At 40.1% G+C, this 26309-nt stretch overlaps 1 protein-coding gene across 3 annotated transcripts in view; it reads left to right on the forward strand.

Annotated features, from left to right (window-relative positions):
* vps8 (VPS8 subunit of CORVET complex) overlaps nt 1-26309 on the forward strand; it is a 537289-nt gene that overhangs the window by 491547 nt on the left and 19433 nt on the right. For 2 of the 3 annotated variants that reach the window (XM_048534818.2, XM_048534821.2), the window contains one exon: nt 11547-11624. The exons of the other annotated variant lie outside the window; for it this stretch is intronic. In XM_048534818.2, coding sequence (XP_048390775.1) covers nt 11547-11624 — 78 coding nt within the window. The remainder of the gene's footprint in view (nt 1-11546; nt 11625-26309) is intronic. 3 annotated transcript variants of the gene reach the window in all.

Below are 26309 nucleotides of genomic sequence, written 5' to 3' on the forward strand. Positions count from 1 at the left end.
GAGGCCTGGACGGGGTGGTAGCTTCAGTGTCCGTCCCCATCCTGTCTCCGTGCCCCCACATAGAGGCAAATGGAGACCTCCACCTCTAACCTGGTAAGCAGCCTTCCGTGGCTTCTCTGTTTCAAAGGCATCCACACTTCTCACTTGCTAGTATGGCAGATGATCAGGTCAATAGTAGGTTGAGGCCCTTATATGGCCATTAATTGAGTCAGGAAAGTCACACATAACTTCATTGCTGCGTGGTCAGAAAAGGAGTAATAATCAGGCAGCAGAGTTACAGGGTGCCATAAAAATAGAGCTACTACACTGGAACTCGCATTGAATTAGTTGGAAAACACAAAGATAATTTAATATTTGATCTCCTTTTGATCTCCTTACCGTCAGGGACAGCAAGCACATAGAAGCTGACCCCCAGTTTAACATCTCTTTTTGTTTCTCGTCTGTTTGAACACCATCTTAAATCCTGCTTCCTCAATTAGCCTCTTTCCCTTTCTGCAGTAATTCTCTGAAGAACTACTTTCGAAGCCTTTCAGATTAACTACATGACCTACTTTTGTCCGGAGTGCCGTTCGTTTATTTGCCTCGCCTGCCATGTGCATCACCACCTCTAGGGAAGGGAAAATCCCACCCACTCCCTTCCATGCAGCTTTGCATTTTTCCAATACCAAGTATCACTGAAGTTTTTTCTCTCTTGTGGAGTTTGTAAATAGTTATAGATACATTCTGCTCAGAGTTAAAGGTAATCTGAATAAAAAGCCCTTTAGACCACAGATGGATATTGCACATGGGTTTCTCTGTGTTGTATCAATAATTTACAGCAAAAATTTACAAAAGCATCTTTCTTCTGCAGTTATTGAAATCAATAGAGCAAATGTTCTGGCCCTTGGTTCTTCACTCTGACTTCTGCTCACTTGCCCCACCTCACTGACTAGAATTCTTTCTGCTGGAAATACCAATTTTTGTAATTTACTTGTTTACACCCTCAGTACGTGTAGATTTTGTTTACCTCCTCCTCGGTGAACTGAGCTCCTATTTCACTTCAATCTCATCTCTTTCCTCTTCCCCTACTAGCCCTCCCCTCCCCAGCTGTCAGTCCCTGTTTCCTTCTCGTCCTGTGTTCCTTCCTCTCCACTTTACCTGCTCCCTTCTCATGCCATCATTGTCCATTTTCTAATTCAGATTGACCTAAAGGGGCGGCACGGTGGCTCAGTGGTTAGCACTGCAGCCTCACAGCGCCAGGAAGCCGGGTTCGATTCCAGCCTCGGGCAACTGTCTGTGTGGAGTTTGCACATTCTCCCTGTGTCTGCATGGGTTTCCTCCGGGTGCTCCGGTTTCCTCCCACGGTCCAAGGATGTGCAGGCTAGGTGGATCGGCCATGCTAAATTGCCCGTAGCGTTCAGGGGTGTGTGGGTTATAGGGGGATGAGTCTGGGTGGGATGCTTCAAGGGGTGGTGTGGACTTGTTGGGCTGAAGGGCCTGTTTCCACACTGTAGGGAATCTAATCTAATCTAAAGGAAGATTCAAACTGGTCTTGGTTATGTGTCTAATTCTGTTGGAAACTGATCAATGTTTTCTTCCATTTGCACAGTGGAAACAACCTGTCATCCACAGACTCCAGGTGTTTCAGGAATTATCTATTGCTGTACCAATCCTCTCTGGAAAAGTAGTTGGCTTAACACATTGACTTTTATTCAAACTGTTTATATCTATCAGTGAGTCTGGAAGAAATGAATTCTGAAGCAATGTTTAATATAAACTTCAGAAGATAAATAGCAGGATATTCCCCAGGTTCAGATTTGACTTTACAGAGAATAAATGCGGGCAGATGTAGTCTACATAATCAGGTCTTTAACAAGAGATTCGGGGCCCTTTTTCTTTGTGATCACTGTCTGTGAGCCAGATCTCAGCATCTACCAGAATTTCGAAGAGACCCTGCTGCCAATGTTCTCTCAATTAAAATTGATCAATGGTAAAATAAACAGTAGCAACAACTTATACGTAACTGAAAATACTGGCATTGTCTCACAGACTTGCAATTAGGGCTTCCTGGTGGAAAAGCTTTTGTGTCCAGACACCAAACTTAACAATGTCGATCTTTCTGCTCCAAGCAACTTAGTTTTGGTGTCTTTAACCACTTGAAGACTATCAAATATTTCATCGAGCAGTGCATTGAGTATAGAAGTTGGGATGTCATGTTGCACCTATATAGGACATTCATTCGGCCACTTTTGGAGTATTGCATTCAGTTCTGGTCTCCCTGCTATAGGAAAGATGTTGTGAAACTTGAAAGGGTTCAAAAAAGATTTACAAGGATGTTGCCAGGGTTGGAGGGTTTGAGCTGTAGGGAGAAGTTGTATCAGAACAAAACAGAAGTTGCTGGTAAAGCTCAGCAGGTCAGGCAGCAGCTGTGAAGAAAAGATCAGAGTTAACGTTTCAAGTCCAGTGGCCTTTCCTCTGAACTGGTTAACTCTGATCTTTTCTTCACAGATGCTGCCCTACCTACTGAGCTTTTTCAGTAACTTCTATTTTTAATCCTGATTTACAGCATCCGCAGTGCTTTCAGATTATGGAGAAGTGTATAGACTGGGGCTATTTTCCCTGGAGCATCAGATGTTGAGGAACTTTATAGAAATGTATAAAATTCATGAGGGGCATGCAAAGGGTGAATAGTCAAGATCTTTTCCCCAAAGGTAAGGGAATCCAAAACTTGAGGTCATAAGCTTAAGATGAGAGGGGAAAGATTTAAAAGGGACATATGGGGTGGTGTTTTCACGCAGAGGGTGGTGCCTGTATGCAATGAGCTGCCAGAGGAGGTGGTGGAGGCTGATACAATTACAACATTTAAAAGGCATCCTGATGGGTACATGAGTAAGAAGAATTTAGAGGGGTACAGGCCAAATGCTGGCAAATGGGACGAGATTTATTTAGGATATCTGGTCGGCATGGACAAGTTGGACCGAAGGGTCTATTTCCATGCTGTGCATCTCTCTAACTCAATGAGGAACTTTTGCTAAATGTATTAGTTAATTAAGAGATAGAAAAATATAATTCAATGAAAGTTCACCAAGTCCAGTGTTAATTTTGTTGATTTGGTCACACTTAACACTCATTAAAGACAATGCACTTTGACTTTTTCTCATATACGGCATCAAAAGGATCAAAGATATCGGGCCTGAAATTTCCAGTTTTGTTTTGGAATTTCAGTGCTGGTTATGGAGAAGACAGAGTGAGTAGCAGGGAAATGAGATGTCCTTTACCCACAGACCAGAAGGCCATCCAAAAAGCGCTGGGAAGATTTGGCAACAGGGTTAAAACCCGGAATGTAGCTGCAAGAACAAGAACTTTAATGATCTCACATGACTTGTCAATTTGAAGAGGTTCATCTTCAACTGGTATATCCAACACCAACTTGCCTGATCTATTATACAGTCCACTGTAGCCCCCATCATCCACCTACCAACAATCATGCATACATGCAATTCAGAGCAGGGACATATCACTGCCCAAACCCCCTACCCCGGACTATCCTAAACACGACCACCAAGCCAGTTCCCTATTCGATATGGTCTTGGTCTATCTAGTTATTCCAAATTTCCACCTACCCCCAATAACCTTTCATTCTCTTGCTTATCAGGAATTCTTGTCAAGAATTATCATGACCTTAAAATATTCAAAGACTCTGCTTCCACCTCCTTTTGAGGAAGATAGTTCCAAAGACAAACAACCTGCTGTCTTCCTTATTCCTCATCTGCCTTGGTTAAGTGATCACTTATTTTCAAACAGCCCCAGCACTGAATTCTCCCACAAGATGAAACGCTGTTTCCACATCCATGCTGTCAGGACCTTTATACATTTCAATCAGTCACCTACTCTTCTAATCTGTAGTGAATACAGTTCTAGCCTGTTCAAACTTTCCTCATTATAAAAGCCAGCCATTCCAGGTTTCTTTTTAACTCATTCATGCTATGCTAGTGTTGCTGTCTCGACCATAATTTATTCACCATATCTAGCTACCCTTGAGAAGGTGATTGGAAGCTGTCTTCTTGAACTTATTGAATTTAGTAAACCTTCTCTAAATGTCTTCCAACATATTTGTATCTCTGCTTAAAGTATGAGACAAAAGTACTATATACTGCACTTCAGCTGTGGTCTCATCAATGCCCTGTACAACTGAAGTATAACCTTTGTGTCCAGTTCTCCTTGCAATTAACAATATAATTCTATTAGCTTGCTTAGTTATTTTCTAAGCCTGCATACTAACCTGTGATTCATCCACTTAGGTCAGTCAGATCCTTCTGCACTGCAGAGCTCTGCAACCTCTCACCATTTAGATAATAGGCTGCTCTTTTTGTCTTACTGCCAAAATTAACAGTTTGATATTGTCTCACATTTTAGCCCATTTATCGGCTCTTTGATCCTTCACTTAACCTATAGTGTCCTTGTGCTGTCTTCAGAACTTTCCTGCCTATTGTGTTAGTAGCAAATTAAGCAACCATACCTCTAGTTCCTTCATCTAGAACATCTTTATGAATTGTAAGAAGTTGAGATCTCCGCAATTATGACTTTAGCACACCACTGGATACATCCGTCAACCAAAGCATAAGCCATGGCTGTTCTTGTCCTGCTTTAAGATTGCAGTTGTCACTGAAGCAGTTTACAGATTTCAGTCATGACCTTTAGTGAGGTGAAAAAACTTCAGATGTCGATTCTTGCTGAGTTTAGGTTAGAGAAATGCTCCCTTAAGACCATTAGTTGGTATTGCCTTGTGTTGGCAGTTATTCTCCAGTTCTTCCTCACCCCACTTCATCTTCTTACAGTTCGTTCCAATTTGTATGGCCTCTCTTCATTCTCCCAATCATGTTCAACTCCAAAAGAAATGCCATCCATTTCTGGAAGCAGCTTTTTTTCAATGCAGTCTTTTGCATCAACAAGAATGTACTTCAGAGCCAGTCAGCCACTCGCCGCATACTACTGAAATGTTCAATCAGACTTGAGGGAAGAAATTGGACTCTGCATTTTTTACCTTTCAGATACCAGCATATTTTTCATTTAAAATGCTAAAACAAAAATCACCCAAACGTGATTATTGACATTTTCCACTCTTCTTCCAAAGATGGTTCTCACTTTGTGGCATTTCTTTTAGCAAATGTATGAGCTTGAGGAGCTGAAAATCAAGGTGAAGTGAACTTTTGCTCTTCTGCTCCATGGGAGGTTTCTGTCCTCCATGATGCCCTTCAATGATACTTCTCCGAGTTTCAATAGAATTATTAATATTAATGCTAATCAAAATGGGTACTAAATGGCATCTTAATCAGTCCTCATCTTACGTTCTCCTGTGATCTGTCAGTTTCATTGATGTTGACAGACAGTTCACAAAAAGTTTAACCTTCTCGAACAACAAAATTGATTCATATTGGAGGGCAAAGTAGCAATGAAGACATGGCTGATTTTATTAACCTTTGGCGTGCTGGAAACTGATTTGTAGCAACAGCAGGAATCCATGTGTAGCTTAGAATTCATGAACATTTGCTGGGATAGTATTCTGCAGTTATGACATGCTCAGTCTAACTGACAGAAAAGTTATTGGAGATATACTGGCTTGGCTCATTTGCATTTGGCAAGGTTAAATCTTGCAAGAACAGCACTTTTCAACTCTGAGTTCTGTAGAGTCAGTACCAAGAATCGGGCTGAAATGTGGCTAAATTTCCAGGATACATTTAAGGAGAAAGGTTAAATGGTGTCTCAATGACCAGGCTGCAGGAGGTGAAAGATAAATATCTGATAGATGGACGATGCAGTAACTTATTAAATAGGTTTTGTAAACAAGTGTTTGTTCAAAAGTAGAATGTTAGGAAGTTCACAGAATATGAAGCAGAAATATGACTCACATTAGTCCTGGCTGTTTGTTAAAACAATTCAAACCTAATCCCATTTTTCTTCTCCCTCTTCTGCTTCAGTATGCATCGTTGAAAGAGGTTAAACATATGTGCTTTACACAAAACATACTTTTTTTAGGCAATATTACTTCTATAAATGTGAGCTGTACTTCTATTTAACTTGCACATTTGTTTGACCCTGCAAAAAAATAACACCAGAGGAACAAGGAATGATTCACAAGGTGATTGTCATGTTTCAGAACAGACCTGTGCTAACCTGTGTATTGCACAGTGACAGCCAGTGACCCAATTGGTAGATGCTGCAGGTTCTGATAGAGATTTGGTCAACTCAGTTCTACTGATTATTTTAATGAAGTACTCTACTATGCTGTATATTAATATACTCATGCTTCAGGGCTGTTTCTCCACTGCAGTACATGAAGCTGCTTTTCAGTGTACTGACTTAATATTGGCTGCCGGATTGCAAGTAATCATTTAACAAAAATCTTTTGCAGCTACTTTCCTTGCAGATACATGGTGTGATTTGGTGCGAAGTGCACATCTGCTGCTGTCCTCAAAGCTTTCTGAATTCCCTGCTTAATATTGTTGTACACTGTTGACTCTGAAGCTGAAGTATATAGAGATTCTCTTGCTGGTATTTTCTTTTTCCCTTGAAGGTAGCTACAATAAATTGGATAGTGCAATAGTGGAATTGAGTGTTTTGCACCGGGAGCCAGTTGTTCTGTTTAGATCAGCGTTCCCTCCGCAGTCATGAAGATCTTGTTCAGGCTGTTGACGAATTGTGTACATGACCATGCATTTAAGCAAACAATGTGTGCACAGAAATAAAGTTTAGAGGGATCATTGCTTGACAGTATTGTCGATCAGATGAATAATTTTTGCAAAAGGATAAACATTTCAAGTAAGTGAAAAGCATCAATGGATAATGAGGAGCGTAGGAGACAAGGATTTTTTTATTTGGATCTGCAGGAATTTTGTGTATGTTGACATGTGCAGGTACCATTAAATATCGAAACTTTCTTTTCACACCGTAAAACTTTTGGACACCAAACCTTTTAATTTACATACAATGATGGGGAAATGTGTGGGGGATGGATATTAGATATGACATTTGAACCAAAGTTTTGTAACATGAAATTGAGTGAATGTGATGGCTTATTTCTCAGTTGCTGTCACAGTCGGTTAGGATTATTCATTAGACAGTGATGCCAGCAATAGAAACCATATTGACTGTTTTTTTTCTGTTTGCCTCTTGCTAAATCTTGTTCCATAAAACATTTGTACTGGCCTCACTTGCTGCCCATTACTTCAACCCCAACTGGATATCTATTTTTATCATTTATTCTTGGGCTGTAGGTACCATCCAGAATGACCATGCCAAGTTGGCTGAGATGTCAGTGGTAAAAATCTGCAGTCCTTGTGGTGTATGTACTATAGTGGGTGTGCTGGTTTCACACAGCTATCTGTTTTCAAATCACAATTCTAAAGGTAGCTACCAGTAAAATACTGCTGTGGCAAATGAACTACCTTTCCTGTGTTGAAAAACCTTTAAAAATAAACAGCTATGCCTTCCTGTTCCTCTGATGCTGCTTGGCTTGCTGTGTTCATCCAGCTCCACAACTTGTTATCTGGTTTGCTTTCACCATCAACAAGCTGAAGCAGTCACTGTGGCTACTCATTCATTGTGACAGTTCGAAGCATTCTTGAGTATTGAAAATGCAAAAATAATTTGTTAGGGAGACATAAGTAATCTGAAAGGGAATGTGAATAGTGATAATGGGAACTGCAGATGCTGGAGAATCCAAGATAATAAAGTGTGAAGCTGGATGAACACAGCAGGCCAAGCAGCATCTCAGGAGCACAAAAGCTGACGTTTCAGGCCTAGACCCTTCATCAGAGAGGGGGATGGGGTGAGGGTTCTGGAATAAATAGGGAGAGAGGGGGAGGCGGACTGAAGATGGAGAGAAAAGAAGATAGGTGGAGAGGAGAGTGTGAATAGGTTGAGTGAGTGGGCAGAAACTTGCAGATGGAGTTTAACGTAGGAAAATGTGTAGTCATACACATTGGTTCGAAGAATCAAAAGACAGAGTGGCATTTAAATGTTGAGAGATTCAAAAAAGGTGAGCACCCTGCAATCTGAATGTTCTTATGCATGAAATACAAAAATTTAGCACACAGAAGCAGCAAGTAATTAAGAAGGCAAATTAAATATTGGCCGTGATTGCTAGAGGGTTTGAGTTTAAAAACAAGGGAGTCTTCTTCCAACTGTATAGGTTGTTAGTGAGGCCACACTTAGAATGCTGTGTATGCACTTGCTCCCTCTATTTAAGAAAGGATATACTGGTACTGGAGGCTATTTAAAGAGATTCACAAGGTTGGTTCCTGGAATGAAGGTGTTGACTTATCAAGAAGAGCTAAACAGATTCAGATTTTATTCTAAGGATTTGGAAGAATGAGGGGTGATCTCAAAGAAACATGCAAGATTTGAAGGGTCTTGACATGATAACTATTGACATGTTTCCACTAGATAGGGAATCTTGAAAATTTTAACTAGTGGGCGTAGTAACAGAACAAGTGGACATTTGTTTAAAACTGAGATACAGCAGATTTTTTTTTCCCTCAAGGGGAAGTGAATGTCTGGAATCCTGTACCCTTGTAAGTTGTGAAATATAGGTCACTGTCAGGATTTCAAGAGGAGATAGATAGAGTTTTGAAATTTCAGGGAGTTGAGGTCTTTGAGGAGCTGACAACAAAGAGGAATTGAGATCTGGGACAGAGCAGCCATGATCTTATAGAATGGCGTGGGAGACCTGAAGGTATGAATATACTTCTCTTGTTCCTATTTCTTGTGTTCTTACCTTCTTACGTCAGTGAATTTGAATGTCATAATGAGGATGGATGAAAGACCACAAAAGCTGTGATTTGCATATGGAGTTATTAGAAGGTTTCTTAACACTGTCCTCATTGATTTGGAAATATATCGCCATTCCTTTACTGTCGCTGAGTCAAAATCCTGAAATGCCGTCCCTCAGAGCATTGTTGGTCAACCCACAGTCGTTGGACTGCAATGATTCGAGAGGGCAGCTCAGCACCACCTCAGGGTAACTAGGGATAGACAATAAATGCTGGCCCAGCCAGTGATGCCTCCACCCCACAAATGAATAAACCAAGCAAAAAGTCATGCATGTGCATGGGTGAAAATGTATGGAGAAGTAGTTATATTTACAGTTCATCCACCTTCTGTTTTTCATTGTGGGTGCAGCTAATTACCAATTTGTTATCACCCATTCAGCATTCGCATCCAATACTGATTTCACTCCCATTTCATTTTTTACCCAATTTACACTCAAGATTGTTTAAACTCTGTATCCTTGACGTGAGTCAAGGAATGCTTGTTTTTATTCAAATCTGTTAAACATTATTAATAGTCAGCCAGTGTCCTGACATCCTCTGAAAAATAAAAGAATAATTCTAGACAGAATTTAAACTTGCAACCTAAGGTCAGATGTATGACAGCTGAAAGCTGAAAATTGTGTGAGAACTGAACTGAATAATTTGCTGTTTAAGTTTGAAGTGATAGTACAAAGCTTAAAGCACTGCGTTTCAATGAAAGTAGCCCTTTATCAGCTGCAGTTTTCAATGATTAGGAATTTGAAAAGGAAATGGGTGAGGATGATTTGAATTTTTACGAGACAGAAACGGAACAAGAGAACCAATTCAGCCAGACACAAGTCATCCAGGAAGGGAAGATGTGCAGTCTTGCCCCAGCCCAGTCTCAGCTGCAATTGCAGCTGCAGTCTGTCTCATATGAAGGTAAAATACTGTGGATACTGAAAATCTGAAATTAAAACTGAGTGCTAGAACTTCTCAGTAAGTCAGGCCAGATCTGTAGATAGAGAAAGAGAGTTTATACTTCTAGTCAAAGTCCTGACATCAGCATTCTCCAAAGATGCTGCCAGATTTGCTGATTATTTACAACATTTAATCTTTTTATTTAAAATTTTCTCTTAATTTGATTCTAGACTTTTTGTCTTGACTACCAAACCCAACTTTTACATTCATTGCTAGTTACTTCTTCATCAAGTCATTACAACACAGGAGGCCGCTCTACCTATCGAGCCTCTGCCGAGTCTCCAGAGCAATCTGGTCAATTCCATTTTCCCTTTCTATTCCCATACCCCTGCAAGTCTATTTTTCCCCAGCATCCGTTCAATTTCCTTTTGAAATAATTGATTGACTCCACTTCCAACTATTTGTGGGTAGTGAGTTACAGATAGTCCACCATTTGACATGTCCAAAAATCTTTCCTCTCAGCCCCTTGTATGTCTCTTCCCAAACCTTAAATCTTAAATCTATGCCCCCAATCCTCACATCAGCTAATGGGAACAGCTTTTCTTTGTCTACTATCTACCACCTCGTTGCCTTCTAACTCAAGACTTTGGTTTTATCTTACAATTATGTTTGCTTTGCTCATTGCCACACACTGACTTGAAAAATAAGTCCCTATAAATATCTAAAATCTCTGAGTTTCCTCTGTGTCAGAACAATTCATCAAGTCTGTTTTATGGCTATTTACCTTATATCTCTGAACTAAGTGTCATCCATCAGTGGGCTGCTTGGCTACATAGTAAGTTCAAATCATAATCTGAACTCTGACTCTCTCCTCAGAATGAGCTGCTCCTGCGACTTTGTATTGTCTGCAAATTTGAACCTGCTATGCTTTGCTTTTGAATCCGAGTTACAGTATTTACCTCCCTAACTTTGAACAGTGTGTACCCAGATTGGAACCAATGTGTACATTTCAATTGAACACGGTTGTGCTCAAGTTGATATTAATGTTAATATTCATTATATATGTTTGTCTGTTTTGAAATAATTCGCACATGTTCTTTATTCTGCTGTAACTCAGTTGAACCATTTTGACAAATTTCTAGCTATGACCAGAATAGCGAGGTTATTTCTGACCATGAAAAGAAACCAGCAATCTATTTACTGAAAAGATTCATGTGAATTTTTTTTGTAAATATTATCCTAAAGATATCTGTCAAGTGCAGCTAATGAGTTGTGGGCACTGCTTCATGAGCAGCAGACTTTACTTACTAAATTTTTATGACCAGCTTCATCTCTTTGCCACTGAGTTGTTTCTGTAGGTCTCAGGTAAAAATGAATAGAATTATGCCAAGTGATCCACAAACTCAAGGTGTACTTTTCAGAATCCTATGAAATGTGACTTCTTAGACCCCTCGAAGTCCTTCAGCATTTCTGTAGCCTCTTGCAAGTCTTATAATATGATGCGTAGAGTTAGAAAGGGGAATTGGGCATGCCAGTGGATGATAGCAAGATTGGTTAGATTTATGTACATATCTGAAGCGACTTGTTTGAGCAGAATAGTAATTTAATGCTAGCTGTTGAAATTTGGCATTCTATGTCCATCCTGATGAGTGCAAGCTGAAAAGCTTCAATAACTTGTTCAGCAATGCACAAGGGATACTTTCTGTTGGTATTTATAATCTAGCTATCCCATAATAGTGTATTTTACAGGAAAGTTAGTGCCACCAGTGAACAGTATTGAATATTATCATTTGCTGCCACCTTTCAAAATAATATCTTACGTTTCTTACTTATTGTTTCCTTTTTCCTTTGGAACAGCCAACAGAGGCAGCACTGGAACCACAGCAGATCCAAGCTTTCGACCAGCTCAGGCGCCTCTACAGAGGACCATCTAGGGTATGTTGCTAAGCTCACTTTCTTAAAGCAAAACACTTCCCAAAACAGAAAGTGTCCTGGAAATACAGCCATGAGCAATCAGAGACATCGCTGCAACATAATAGGGCTGAGTCTGTGCTGAACGCTTGCATTTCAAGAGGCAGTAGAATCACATAATATCCATCTATTGCTTGCTTTGTACATTCCCACAGTTGAGACTGTGATTGTCACTTATATGTCTGACTTTCAAAAGCATTTTCAGTAAGGAGATTTTCATTACTTTGAAGTACATTGTGTATTTTTGAAGATGTGGGATGTGTGTACTTAGGAATAAACTGCTTACCATTTGTGTGCACTCAGTGTTAGCATGTAATACCCAAGGTTAGTTACAATGAAGTACAAGATGCAAAAAAATGGCCTGCTTACAATAGCATGCTCCAGTCTCAATCTCAGAAGCGAATGTCCCATCAAAGCAGCGCACCGTGTTTTTGTCATTTCTCACAAACGCACCCTTAGGCTTGTCTGAGAGATATTGGAAGTTGTGTTGAATTATAGCAGCTTTGTGCTTGTGAGCCCCACTTACTGGAAACTGAAAGCAATTCTTTTTCAAACACTTACAAACATTAACATTTTATTCATTGTGATGATCAATCACTGGGCAATGAAATTACTATTTACTCCTTAGAGCAATAACTCAGTATCGATAGCAACAATCACAAATAGAAATCAGTGTTTTAAACATTGAAAAATTGTTTTTCTTCTTTAATATCTTGTGTATCTGGAAATGTTTGTCAGTGACAGTCAGAAAAGACAATAACACCAAGAGGATTTGATACAATCTGTGTAATTATTCAGTTAATCTATTTTATGAAAGGAACCAATGTGGTATTAGTTTCTGGTGAATTACATCAACGTTATTTGTCATACCCACTGATTTTGTATCAGAGTTTTAATCTGCTAATCGTTGCTCAGAGTCCAATCCCTAGAATTGTAGATGTACAAGATATTTTCAAACCAAGCACAGGACTGCCAACTTTAGGGATTATCGATGACCAACAAATGGCAGGACAGAGTTAAAGTGATCAAGGCAGGTGATAGAAATCTGAAATAATAACTGAAAATGCTGAAAATTCTCTGCAGGTCTGACAGAATCTGTGAACGGTGAAACAGAGATTTTAACAAAATCTAAGTTTTGATGAAGGGGTTCATTGATCTGAAAGGTTAACTCTTTTTCTCCATGCCTCCGGCCAGACATGCTGCATTCTTCCAGCATGTTCTGCACCTCTTGGGCTTGGAGTGAGATCATAACTTGGGTTGACCCTCCTTTAAAAATGAATGGTGATCCTGTCTATCAGAACAGTGCTAAATGGATGAGTATATATAATATTTACTGCCACCTGTACTGTGGGGGGTATAGACAGCATATTGTTCCTCTTATGCTGCTTGGCCTGCTGTGTTCCTTCAGGTCCATACTGTGTTGTATTTGACTCCAGAATCTGCAGTTCTTGCTGTCCCCATGCAGTGGCAATGCCTAAGATCTCACTGCCGGTGAGTAAATTTACTCATTGTCTGACTGTAGATCTTGGAGACTCCTGCTGTTTGGATTGTTGAACCTAATCTCACATTACAAAGTGCAGACTTGCAATTTAATCTCATACTACACAGTGTCTACCCCATCAAAGCTAAGATAGACTGATATTTGAACAGCAAGGGAATCAAAGAATATGGGGAAAAGGCAAAATGATGGAGTTGAGGGTTTATCAGATTAGCCATGATCTCGTTGAATGACAGAGTGGACTCGATGGGCTGAATGGCTTACTTCTACTCCAGTGTCACATGGTCTGTGATCATTGTGATGAGCGTGGTTGAATGGTGATTGGGGAGGGTGGTGTGTGTGGAGCTGGAAGCAAACTGTAGCAGGGAGGGGGTGTAACTAGTAGCCATTATCAACAGGTTCACAGCTTCCAGTTCCAGTGTGGGGTAAGATTTCTTGTTCTGGTCCCAATGTGATATGGACACAGAACAATGATGTTGATGGCATCAATTCCTATTCAAGTACGTTGGTGGCAGGGGCACTGTTTTAAAACAATAGAAATGAATCAGGGAGTTTGCAGCGGCTTCTTTCACTGGTGTTTATTCACCCTAAACTCTTCAGAGAATTCAGAGATATGCTTCCATGAGTAAAAGTTGGAGACAAGGTCCCAACAAAGCCATGCTACTTGCAGACACAAAATATTGCAGATCAATGTAAAAGTTTAGAAAACAGCTTTGAATATAAGCAACAAAAGATGAAAACAATGCTAGAAGAAATATATTAAATTAGATTGAAGATTGAAGTGGACCCAGAAGTTAAAAGGAGGGAGTTGACCTGTAATTTCATGAAGCTGAATGATGTTTTTTGTAACAAAGATAAAGCTCGTAAGATGCTATATTTTATCCAATTTTCTGTATCCCTAAGAAACTTGGAAGGCCTTTGAAAGGAAATAGAAGTCTTTGAAATGTGAATATTTAAAAAAAGCATACTCAGGACTTAAGATAAATGAAAAGTCCTGGAAATTGCAAGAGCAAAAGAAACTTTTTTTAAAAAAAATGGCATCCTGCGTAGAAAATATCAGTATTTCAGCATTTGATTAGAGCTGTCAAGTTCAGTGATGTCTTCTAGAGAGCAAAGTGAACAGCAGCAGAAAAGAGGGGTTGACCTAGATATATTTTGATGATGGGCATCACAGTGGATGTGTAAAGATGACACAGGACAGATGATCATGGCTACGAGCAGCAGCATGACAAACTTCTACAAAATTGATCAAGAAAATGTGTAAATTGAAATGTCACAGCCTCTTTTTTTTCCTACTGTTCTGTAAAGTTCATGGTATTGAGGAATAATTGTTTCTTGTGGCAATAGCTGAGGGGGAGTGATCTCAGCATGTGCTGCTATGATTTCCAAGATTTTCCATTCAATCCAAATAGTGATCACTGTTCCTCAAAAAAAGCTATTGTAATCGCTTGCCAAATCTAAAGGAGTGATTATTGCATTCTGTTTGGTTTCACTTAAAATACTTGTTAACGCTGTGTGTTCCACAGCTAAACTGGGGCAATTTTGTTTTACGGAGTACCGGGAATTTGAATGTGATAGCTATCACATGTTGCATATCATCACAGGGCCAAATGGTTCTGCAGTGTCTAAATGATAGCAATAACTAACCAAATGGTAATGAATATCATAAGCATTTTCCAGGCTATTTAGAAAGGAATGCACAGTGACAGCAGGTTTGGAACATAGTACGTTGAATCAGTCTGGACCACCTACAAATAGATTTCATTGCTAGGTCAAACAAAATATACTGTAAATAGGTTTAGTAGGCTTAAGGGAAACTTTTAGATCAGAAGAGTTTTTTAGAATGCATATCTCTATTGTGAAAGAATTGAATTCTGAGGGAAGTGCTGGGTCTCTTCTACCTTGAAAAGAAGTAACTGAGAGAGACTGTTGTAGAAGTATCAAGATATTAAAAAGTAGAGATTAAGTAAACCTTCAATCTGACATAAAAATGAAGGAGCTTTAAGCTGAAAATGATGAAGGGTTGATGCTTTTGATAGAGCGACCAACAACATATAACAGCAGGCTGAGGAACTTAGCAAAAACGGTGTTCAAATTTGCTTGCATCATCTTAATTGCAATGTTCATCTTCAATTCACAGTCACACAGAGTTGCATTTAGTACCAAACAGACACAGGTAGATGAAATAGCTCAAATTTACTTTTGTTCATTAGTTTAGCTGTGGCCAGTACAATGTCTCCAAATTTATCAGAAGGTTCCCTTTTAAATGCAGCTCATTCACAAGTTGAGCTCAAGCTTTCGCTAACCATGCAGAAGCTTTGGACCATGGCCCCTCCATGGTTATAAATATGATTTCAGATGTCCCTTTTCTAATGCTGCTACTTCCTCCTGAATTACACTTCATTAAGCAGATAGCAGAAAACTACAGGCGATTAAGCAGACTTTAGGTTTTTGTTATTGCACTGAAGTGCCAGCACTTGCAGATTTGAAGCAGGTACCTATTGCCCATGGATAGACAGTGATAGTTGGCAGTAATATTGTGGGATTAAGTGAACACATAACTGTTTGCATCTGGGACATCTCCGCCTGCAGGACATCTGTCCAGATGACGCCACCTTGATGAGGGGCTCAACTGCGTTCCTGAGTTAAGAACGATCTTGTAACAGTGAAAGTTACAAGTCAATCTCATAGAGACTTTCAAGAAGCTGAGATGCTTTGTTAAAATAGAGTGAAAAGTATTCCCCTCTGATGAGTGGATCAATAACAAGATGTCATAGGTTTTAAATCTTCAGGTAAAATTTCAGAGGGGACATGAGAAATGCTTTCACTGAGGATTGTCAGGATTGAGAATTTTCTCTGAGAAAGGTAGTAGAAGCTGCTTCCAGCAATACTTAGACAACGAAGAGTTGGAAAGGCGACTGAAGAGGCTTGCAGATGAGATGCAGAGATGTGAGACGAAGGACAACCACTCTTCCGTAGGGCCAGCAGAAACATATTGGGTGGAATGGTCTCCGCGTCTGTCATACTTTTCCATGATTCTATAAACATTACTATCTTGAGTAACACCAGGAATTATGGTCATTTCTCAGTTAAGTTTACATTTCTGGGAGAGCTGAGAGCTGTACGAAACGTCAGCTTTTGTGCTCCTGAGATGCTGCTTGGCCTGCTGTGTTCATCCAGCTTCACACTTTATTATCTTGGATTCTCCAACATCTGCAGTTCCCATTATCTCTGATACAAACTTTCTTGATCCTCTGACGCTGCTTGGCCTGCTGTGTTCATCCAGCTTCACACCCTGTTATCTCGGATTCTCCAGCATCGGCAGTTCCTACTGTCGCTGTACCGGTTCTGTCATCAGTTTGTTTAGCCTGTATTGGTGATTCAGGTTATTAACTTCACTCCTGTGTATGCAATACACACCATTGTACCAATAGGATACCATCAGTTTACTGATTATCAAACAGTGCTGCACAACACTTCCAACACAACAGGAATCACATTGCAGCTAGGGCATTCAACCAGATTAATCTGATTTTTAAAAACGTGACATTTTCAAATGTTGGCTTGTTACAACTGATGCAGCCAATGCCATGATACTTCACATCACTCTTCCAAGCTAGAAATAAAGCTAAGAACAACTTTACCCTGCCAGTGTTAAGAGTTTCTGACATTTTTATGCATTTCACTTTTTCAGCTGCATGGCCAAATTATTTTGCATCATATTTATCTGTGAATCATTTTTAAAGCAGCTGCTGAGTGTATAAATGGAAGGGAGTGAATTAATCTTCCTGGATCACACATTTCACCCTAAACAAAAGACATGATCCATGATCTCTAGCCGTGTGCACAGATCAGTCTAAAGTGCAGAGTCTCCAATTATCTCTCTCATCCCTTGGAGAGCTGACAAAGCACTGGAACAAATTGAAATCAATAGAAATGGATTAAAAGAGAAAGAAAAGTTACTTGCTTTTTGACTAATAGCGCTTTACCCTGTTCCCTAATGCCCTTTAGGGAAGGAAATCTGCCATCAGTACCTGGTCTGGTCTGCATGTTTTTCCAGAACAACAGTAACGTGGTTAACTCTTAACTGCTCTCTTCGCCAGCATTTCCCATATCCCATGAATGATTTTTCTTTTTAAAATGACAGATGAACTTGCATGGGAGGCTTGGGATAGTGTGCTAATATTTCAAAGCATTAAAATTTATGTGCTGAAGGAAATATTCCAAATTAGTAGTCAGATCAGTGACGGAAACCAATTAGAGCATTTCCTCCTGTTACAGCTGGGAAAGGGCAGCCCCTACATGGATATTTTTAATATGATCATGCCGTGAATGTTCCTGTGGTTTTGTTTTCAAGGAGGCAGTGAATTCACGGACTGATATTATTGCATAGATTGTTTGACATTGCTTTTTTTGCTGTGATTAGTGGAGGATAGGTTTATGTCAGCATTTAGAGGTTTCTGCTTATGAGAAGGCAGTGATACTTGCATCAGTTAGCCCCTCAGAAAGTACACTGAGAATGGCTCAGATAGATGATGTGGGCTTAGCCAAAATTTAGCAGCAGGGGGACAAAGAGATGGGAAAGAGATATCAGGATCCAGAGTGACAGACAAAATGTGCATGAATTGAAACAAAAAATAGGATTACATAGGAAAGCAAAGATTGCGATAGACATACTTTATTTGTAAATGTTGAATAGGAAGGAGACATCAATGAGACAACCCAAAATTAAAATTCAAGAATCCATCAATGAAAAGCACCAGTGTCAAAGCATTTTCCTTCTATTCTAGCTGACAGTGCATCAGAGCATCATTAAGACTTTAAATGAATTAAATCTTTTAAATAATTCTGTCCCTCACTTGGGTTTGCAGATTGTCAACAACTCCACCAATGACCTCTCAATGATTCCCACTGCAATAAGACCTAGATCTTGTCAATAAGATCACCTTCTTCCACTCCATTGCCCAATTCCACCACAGTTGCAGCTCATCTGCTACTGGTACTCTCATTAACTCCATTGTTGCCTCTAGACTTGACTGTTCCACTTCACTGCTGGCTGGTCTCCAACATTCTAAACTTAAGGAGATCCAAAATCTCCCACGACCTTTCCCACACAAATTCCCATTCGACTGACATCTCTTCCCTCATTGACCACCATTACCACCAAATTAAGCAACACCTCAACGATAAAATTCTTACATTAATTTTCATTTCCCTATGTAGTCTTGCCCATCCCTATCTCTCTGATCTTCTTCAACCCTGCAATCCTCTGAGATACCTGTGCTCCTCCAATTATTGCCTCTTAAGTATCCCTGAATTTAATTGCTCTTCAATAGATGTCTGTGCCTTAAGGTACTTGGGCCTGAGCTCTGGAATGCCTTCCTTATCTCCCTTGACTGCTCTGCTTCGCTATTCTTCTTTAAGATTCCCTCTTGACCAAAACTTTGGTCATTTTGACCTAATACCTTCTGATTTCGCTCAGTATCAAATATTGTTTTATAGCTGTGCTGTTCTAGGGAGTATTTTCGTTTCTTTTAAGGAGCTGTATACATATACAAGTTGCTGTTTTCTCTTCTACCTGCAGCTCTTCAGATGCACTCATTCTCACTTATTTTTTCCCTATCCAACATTGACACAGGCAGTTGATGACAGTCTCTAAAATGTGCCAATATCCTTGGCTATTGGATGGATTTCCCCTCACTACACTTCTGCCAGTGCAATACATCTGGAAACTCAGATTCCTAAGATTTTAACAAGAAATAAACAAGGAATTCTGTGTGTAAACAGTGAAAAGTAACAACTTTGGAAGTAAGGACAAAAGCACACAAATAACTGTATCATGATTTCCTGAAGCAATGATTTGAATAGAACAGGCGACTGTGAGAATAGTCTAAAGAAGTGTTGCTGGACACAAAACGCTAACTCTATTTTCTCTCCACAATAGCTGTTAGACCTGTTTAGTTTCTCTGGCAATTTGAATTTTTTTTGTGTGTTTCAGATCTCCCCAGTTGCAGTTTTTTTTTGTTTTAGTTTAGTAGGAATAGCCTGTTCGGTAACATTAGCAAATTCAGGTTGCGATATGCACTTTAGTTTAAATTTAATGTTCACATTACAGATTTATAATTCCAAAAATAGCACAGACCTTGCAGCGTTACCCATCACTGCTCTCAGAGAATAAAACTTCTCTCCCTCAACTGTTTTCACATTGGCTTATTCCACACTTGTCTGTTTCTTTGAGATTTCATTCCTTGATCAAATTTGCTCCAAAGTAAACAGTCCAATTTCTTCAATCTATGCATGTATCTGAAGTTTATGATCCTTGTTTTCTGTACTTATTAAAATGCCATCGCGTGTTTCCTAAAGTGCGGCGCCCAAAGCAGGATGCCCTATGCAGCTGAGACTGAGCAAGTCTTCTATATGAGTTTATTATGTTGTATTGCTCTTGTACATCATTCTCCTATGAATAAATCATTGGATGTTATGTGCATTATAAATTGCTCTTTCACTTTTATCGCCCTGACACTTTCATGACTTATGCACAAATACAGCCATGTTCTTCTATTCCTATAACCAGTTTAAAACCTTCACTATATATTGTATGTTGTACTGGTTAGAGCCACACCTAACACAAAAAGGAGTTGGAGACTAATCATTTCAGCCCTAGAACAGTGCTGCAGGAGTTATTTGGTGCCCAACTATCTTCATCTGCTTCATCAATGAACTCCCCACCTGAGCTTCCACCTCAGTGTTCCCTCTAATTTTTCTACTTGCTGTGCAGACCTCCGAAGTCCAAACTCAGCAGCGGCTTCCAGAAGTGGAAACAACCTGTAGACTGATGTCTGTGGATCTTCTCAGTGACCAAACAGCTTAGAAGAAATGTTGCTTCACCTCCACCTCAGGCCTCCCATCGCTGATGCAAGGCATCAGCAGTGTGTTCCATCTGCTGGATGGACTGCAACAAATTCAGACCAACCGAAGACTCCTTTGACAATAACTTCCAAAGCCAGAACCTCTAGCACAAAGACAAAAGCCAGGGAGCAACATGACTTTGCAAATTCCCCTCCAACTCATACACCATCCTGCCTTTGAGCTATATCACGTTATAGAGTTAAAATCTTGGAAGCTTCCTTCTTCACAGCGCTGTCAGTATAATTACCCTACGTGGATTACAGTGGTTCAAGAGGGCAGCTCAAGACCACCACTAACTGAAGTAATTGGAGATGAGTAACAAATGTTAGCAATACTTGCATGTCATGAATTTCTTTAGAAACAACTCAGAAAGTTCGGCTGATTCTGATTAGTTGACACAATAAATTGCTCCACTCACTTTTATCAGCACAAAGAAGCTCAAAATCTTTGTTGACATGTGTTGATGATCAGCACATATTCCTGGATAACAAAGGCCAAAGGCAGCTTTGTGTACTCTAAGACAGTGTGTTTAATTTCCTTTCCATAATTCAAGCAAACCATTGCATGTTATCAAATCCAACAGCTTACTAGAAGCAATTTGCAACACTATGACTGGGAGTCAGATGATATTTTCATAAATCATTTGAACATTACTTTGACAGATTATGACCTCGCCCTCCATTTGATTAGATACTGCCTTGTAACACAACCCTGAGGAGCAATTATTCTTGACAGAGTGCATCCACAATGGTTCTCCATCAATTTTAATGCATAGTATTAATAAAATAAAAATGTATGGAGTTTTGCATTTATTCACGCCAAGGGTTTCTAAACAAGTGACATTTCTTTTCATAATAATGCTGCTGCAAAACTGCTGCTTTAATCTTAAAAGATTTGCTGATCCTGTCAGTGTCCTCTTGATAAAGTAAGGAGAGTGCAAAGAGCCTGTTAGAACCAGGATTAAAGGTAATCTGTATAAGTAATAAGAAGATGTGTTCAGATAGTTCATGGATTTGGCACTAAAGCCATGAAAATGTCATGCGTACAACGCAACTGGGCTGCATTATATAACATAGCTTATAAGGTCAGATAGCTGTGTCTTGAAGAAAACACAAAAATTGCTGCTGCATACTTTGACATTCAATGACATTACCATTACTGAATTTGACATTCAATGGCCTTACAATTGCTCAATATCCCACTATCAACGGCCTGAAGGTTACCATTCAGAAACTGAGAAATTCTGCAATGAATAACGCTCCTCCTGGTTCCCCAAAGCCTGTCTGCTGTCTGTAAGGCTTAAGGCAGCAAGGTGATAGAGTGTTGTCCACTTGTTTGGCTGAGTGTTTCGCCAGCAACACTTAAGAAGCTTAACGTAATCCAGGGCAAAACAGCCTGCTTTTTTGGCACCCCATCCACTCCCTGCACCTCCACTACCAATGCACAGTGGAGGCAGTGTATACTATCTACAAGATGCACTGTAGGTAATCACCAAAGCTCTTTTAACATCACCTTTCAAACATATGATCCCTGCCAACCCAAAGGACACAGGCTGCAGATGCATGGGAAAACCGCCATCACTCCTGCAAATTCTCCCACAAGTCAAGTACCATCTAAATTGAAATGGTATAAATGTTCCTTTACTGCTAATGGACCAAAATCCTGGAGTTATTTTCAAAACAGTGCTGTGGGTGCAGCTAAGTCAGATGGACTGCGATAGTTCGAGAAGACGGCTTGTCGCTACCTTCACAAGGACAATTCGGGATGGACAAAAGACGATTCCAACATCTGGTGAAAAAAATTCTGAAAATCTAAAACATGAAGTGAAAATGCTGGAAGGACAGCATGTCAGTCAGAAATTGCCCTGAGGATAAGTAAATAACGGGCGTTTAATAATTGCATATGGTCTGTGGGAAAAAGTTTGGGAGGTTGGCAGGATACTTTTTGTCCTTCTGTGTGTTAATTTAGAATAAGTCCGAATCATCATTTGGGGGATTTTCAGAGCACTGTGCCCTGCTTTTGACAGTTTTATTTCCTAGTTTCTGCCGGCCTTGAGCTCTCTTGCTGCACTCTATTTTTGGACTTTTTAAATATTTATAAGTAGCTTTTAAAATTTTATCCCATTGTGTTGATGCCAACTGAATGCAATGTGGTTGAAACAGAAATCGCTCCCTCTTTCATGGGAATATTGAATAAATATTTGAAGCAGTGCGGGGCTGGATGTCGGGAGACGGTGGTGTTGCTTGTCGGTTGTTCTGGCAAAAAGTCAGTTGCAGACCTAATGACCTCAAAATTTGGGAATGCACATTTCTGCTCCCACAGAGGATTCTGAATGGTAGAATTCTAGAGCTGGATCTTAGTTCTTGTTCTTTCATCAGCTGTACACACACACGTCGCTCGAGTCAGCGGTTGAATTTTAGGCTCCGGGTCATGCTATCAGTAAGTGTCTAGTGCCTCAGGAGAGAGTGACAGATTGTGAGTTCTATGGGGCTAGGTCCTGTGAGAGTCTGAGTGAAGACCTGTGTTCTAAGCATCAATGGTTTGTGTACCAGTACCAGTTAACGAGGTGGTTTAAAGTTCCTTGACCATTTTTTAGCAGTTAATATGGGACTGGTTTCACTGTTTGCAGATCCAGTGTTACTTGTGGTTTCAGGGCAAGCTCGTGTTGTGCTGGGGACCTGAAACAGGCATCATGCCCCATGTTTCTATGTGCAGAGTGCCCAATATCAGTTTCAGTTATGTGTAAAGGATGCCTCTTGTCTGTCCATATCCAACTTGCCAGATAACTCCAATTGGAGGAGTGTTTTGTGCTCCCTGGAACACCTAGACACTGGGGCTGTATGATCCAATTTCTAGTCCAGGAAGTCAAATGATCTCCTTTTTGTGCTGCAAGCACCTTTGGTTCGATAATTAAGAAAGAAGAAACATTTCCAGGGTCTCTGTTGCCAATTGCAACTGAGTGATCTCTGCTGGATTACATGCAAGGAGAGCTAAAACATTAGCATTGGCCTCATTCCACCTTTGTAGATATGTAAGCTTTATTAAATAAATTTATTTTGTGAGTTCCTCAGTTTTGTGCTTACTACAGTGACAGTGAATCATTCAATGTTCAATCTATTCAGATTCATGCTTTAGATAGAACCAACAAATGTGCTCTGCCAATTATTAGGAACTGTGTGTCGCCGTTTTTAGTTTATTCATGTTGGTAAAAGCTGAAAAGGCCCTTCTTGTGAAGGGTATGCAGATGTTGCTTATTTTGATACTCCCACCAGAAGACCTATTTTCTCTGTCTGAGTGGTCCCAGCTGTTGTTCTAATGAGTAATGCTAATAAGATTGGAAGTATATTCTCAATTCTCAATTTAATGTATCTGAAATTAAATTTGTTTTCTTGATAAAATGCTGCCAAATTGTTTTTCTTTCTGAGAAAGTAGGTGCAATGATATTTGAGTCCCATCCTCTGCCTTATGTGTGGGTGAACCACCACTTCAGATCAGTGACATATCCAGGGAGTGTTCATTTGTCTTTGAGTGTGCCTCAAAAGGGTATGAGCAAGTCTTGAACAACTGTCAGAGTTGGTGGTGGGAAGAAATGTAGCACTATATTGGTGTTTTCTTTCCTCCCACCCTCAACAACTTCAGAAAGTAAGTCTCCCTTATTAACAGAGCTGATCAGTTTCCTGGCAGTTCTAGTAATCCTGTAATAATACATTGACTCTGTCTGATAAATATCTAAAATGTTTACATTTGGTAAATGTGGAAATGGGGTCAAGTAAGCCAAGTTAACTCAGCAACCTGCATACAACGTTGTCTTGATTGACTATGAGGTCGGTGGTGGCAAAGTGATGATGATTTAGGTTTCGAGGAAGAATGTGATATGGAGGCAGGGTAGCATACTGAGGAGAGGTGAATGTTCTGGAGTTTTAACTGACCAAATAGGAGGCAGTATAATGCCAATGGATGATGCCCATTCCAATGCTCAGGGGACATGGATTCAAATACCACCATTCAATTCATAAACCTGAAATTAATAGGTTCAGTGGTAGTAACCATTATCATTTAGTTCGCTAATTCCCTTCATGGAATAAAATCTGCAGTCCTTATCTGTTCTGATCTAAATGTAGCTCCAGATCCACAGGAATGTGGTTCAGCCTTGAGTGTCCTGTTCCAAAATGGCTAAGCAAGAACCATACCTTACAAGCAATGTTTCAGAGACCGCCATCACCATCTCTGGGTCTTTCTGATCCATTGGCAGAACTGACCCACCAGAAGTGGTGTAAGCAGAAGGAGATTACCTTGGGAGCCTTCAACAATGAAGTGTCATGGCATCAGGTAAAATATAATAAGGGAACCTGCTGTTTATTATCACCCACCATCCCCAATTTAAGAAGTAGTAATCAGTGTATCTGAATGGAGCATTGAGGATGGTAAAGGCATAGAGTACACTCTGGGTGGGGTCCTCCTTGTTCATCACCATGACTGAACAGGTTGATCGAGTAGTAAAATAGGATATTTAAGGCTAGGACTCTAAAATAGAAACTTGTCTGGTACTGCAGCAGTTGGTGAGGGCAGTAGATACATTTATACATGGCAGTGTTGGTAGCAGTGGTCATTTCTTAGTCTTTGTAGAGACAAAATCACATTGAGGATACCCTCGAGCATGTTGTGTGACACTACCACAGTGGTAAATGGAAGAGATTTCAAACAGATCTGGCAACTAAAATTGGCCACCCATGTGGCGTTATGAGCCATCTGCAGCAGAATTATATTCAACCATAATTGTATTTCCCAAATTACCATTAAGCTGGAGGATCAATCCTTGTTCACGGCATGGAGCAAAACGCAGTGGCAGTAGTGGCACCAGGCATTCCTAGAAATTAAGTGTCAGCCTAGTAAAGCTACAAGACAGGATTACTATACAAAGTGAAAGTGGCAAGTGATAGACAAAGCTAAGTGATTCTACAACAAACCAATCAGATCCAAGTTTTCCAAGCTTTCCACAATGAATAAACACCGAGAATTTCTGAAGGAGGACTATCCACAAATATCCACATCCTCAATATGGGGGAGTCCAGAACAACAATGCAAAAGACAACACAGAAGCATTTTCAACAGTCTTCAGAAGTGCTAAATATCAACCTCTTCCTGTGGTTTCTAGCATTACAGATGCCATCTTTGGCAACTCATATCACTTCACATTATATAAATTAAAGTCTGAAGCCACGAGATAGCCAGGCTACCCACCTTGACAGCATTATGGTAATTGAACTGAAGACTTATGATCCAGAATTAGCTACACCCATAGCCAAGTTGTTGCAGTACAGCTGCTGTTGGCATGTACCCACCAGTGTTGAACATTTCACATGTAAATCATGGCCACAAAAAACAGAACAAATCCAACCCAGACAATTGCTAGCTCATTAATGTGCTTTCAATTATCAGCATATTGGAAGGGATTGTCAACAGTGCCTTCAAGTAACACCTCCTCAGCAATAAACTTAATAGGTCTGCATCCTCCTGCTGAGGGTAGTAGACGTTCTGCTGAACTCAAGAGAAAACGGTTACTCCTGGAGGGAGTAATTCTTCATTTTGGTTATACGATGGTCATTCAGATTCTGACCTCATTATAGCCTTCGTGCAAGCATGGACAAATGAGCTGAACTTCAGAGGACAGTGGGAGTGACTACTCTTGGCAACAAGGTAGCATTTGACGGATTATGACAACGAGAAACCCAGGCAGAACTGATTCAATGGAAAGTGGTTAATGCACCACTAATCCAAGACATGACTAGCATGAAGGGACATGGTTATGGTTGTTTAAGATCATTTGTTTCAGCCGTAGGACATATCTACGAGAGCTCCTCAGGGTAAACCTCCATTTGTCCTTAGTGCCCAGGGATGTGTAAATTAGGTGGATTAATCATGGAAATGCAGGATTACAGGGAATAAGGCTATGACGGGGGTGGGGGTGTGGTGTGCAGTGTGGGTCTGGTGGTATGCTCTTCAGAGGGTCAGCGTGGACTTGATGTGTTGAATGGCCTGACTCCACACGTAGGGATTCTGTGATATGAACAGTTTGGGAATATGGTTAGCGATTAAATTAGGAACAAAAACAAAGTTGCTGAAAAAGCTCAGCAGGTCTGACAGCATCTGTGGAGGAGAAAACAGAGTTAACGTTTTGGGTCCGGGTTCTGAGGAAGGGTCACCGGACCCGAAACATTAACTCTGTTTTCTCCTCCACAGAT

The sequence above is a fragment of the Stegostoma tigrinum genome, chromosome 7, assembly GCF_030684315.1.
Source record: "Stegostoma tigrinum isolate sSteTig4 chromosome 7, sSteTig4.hap1, whole genome shotgun sequence".
NCBI lineage: Eukaryota > Metazoa > Chordata > Chondrichthyes > Orectolobiformes > Stegostomatidae > Stegostoma > Stegostoma tigrinum.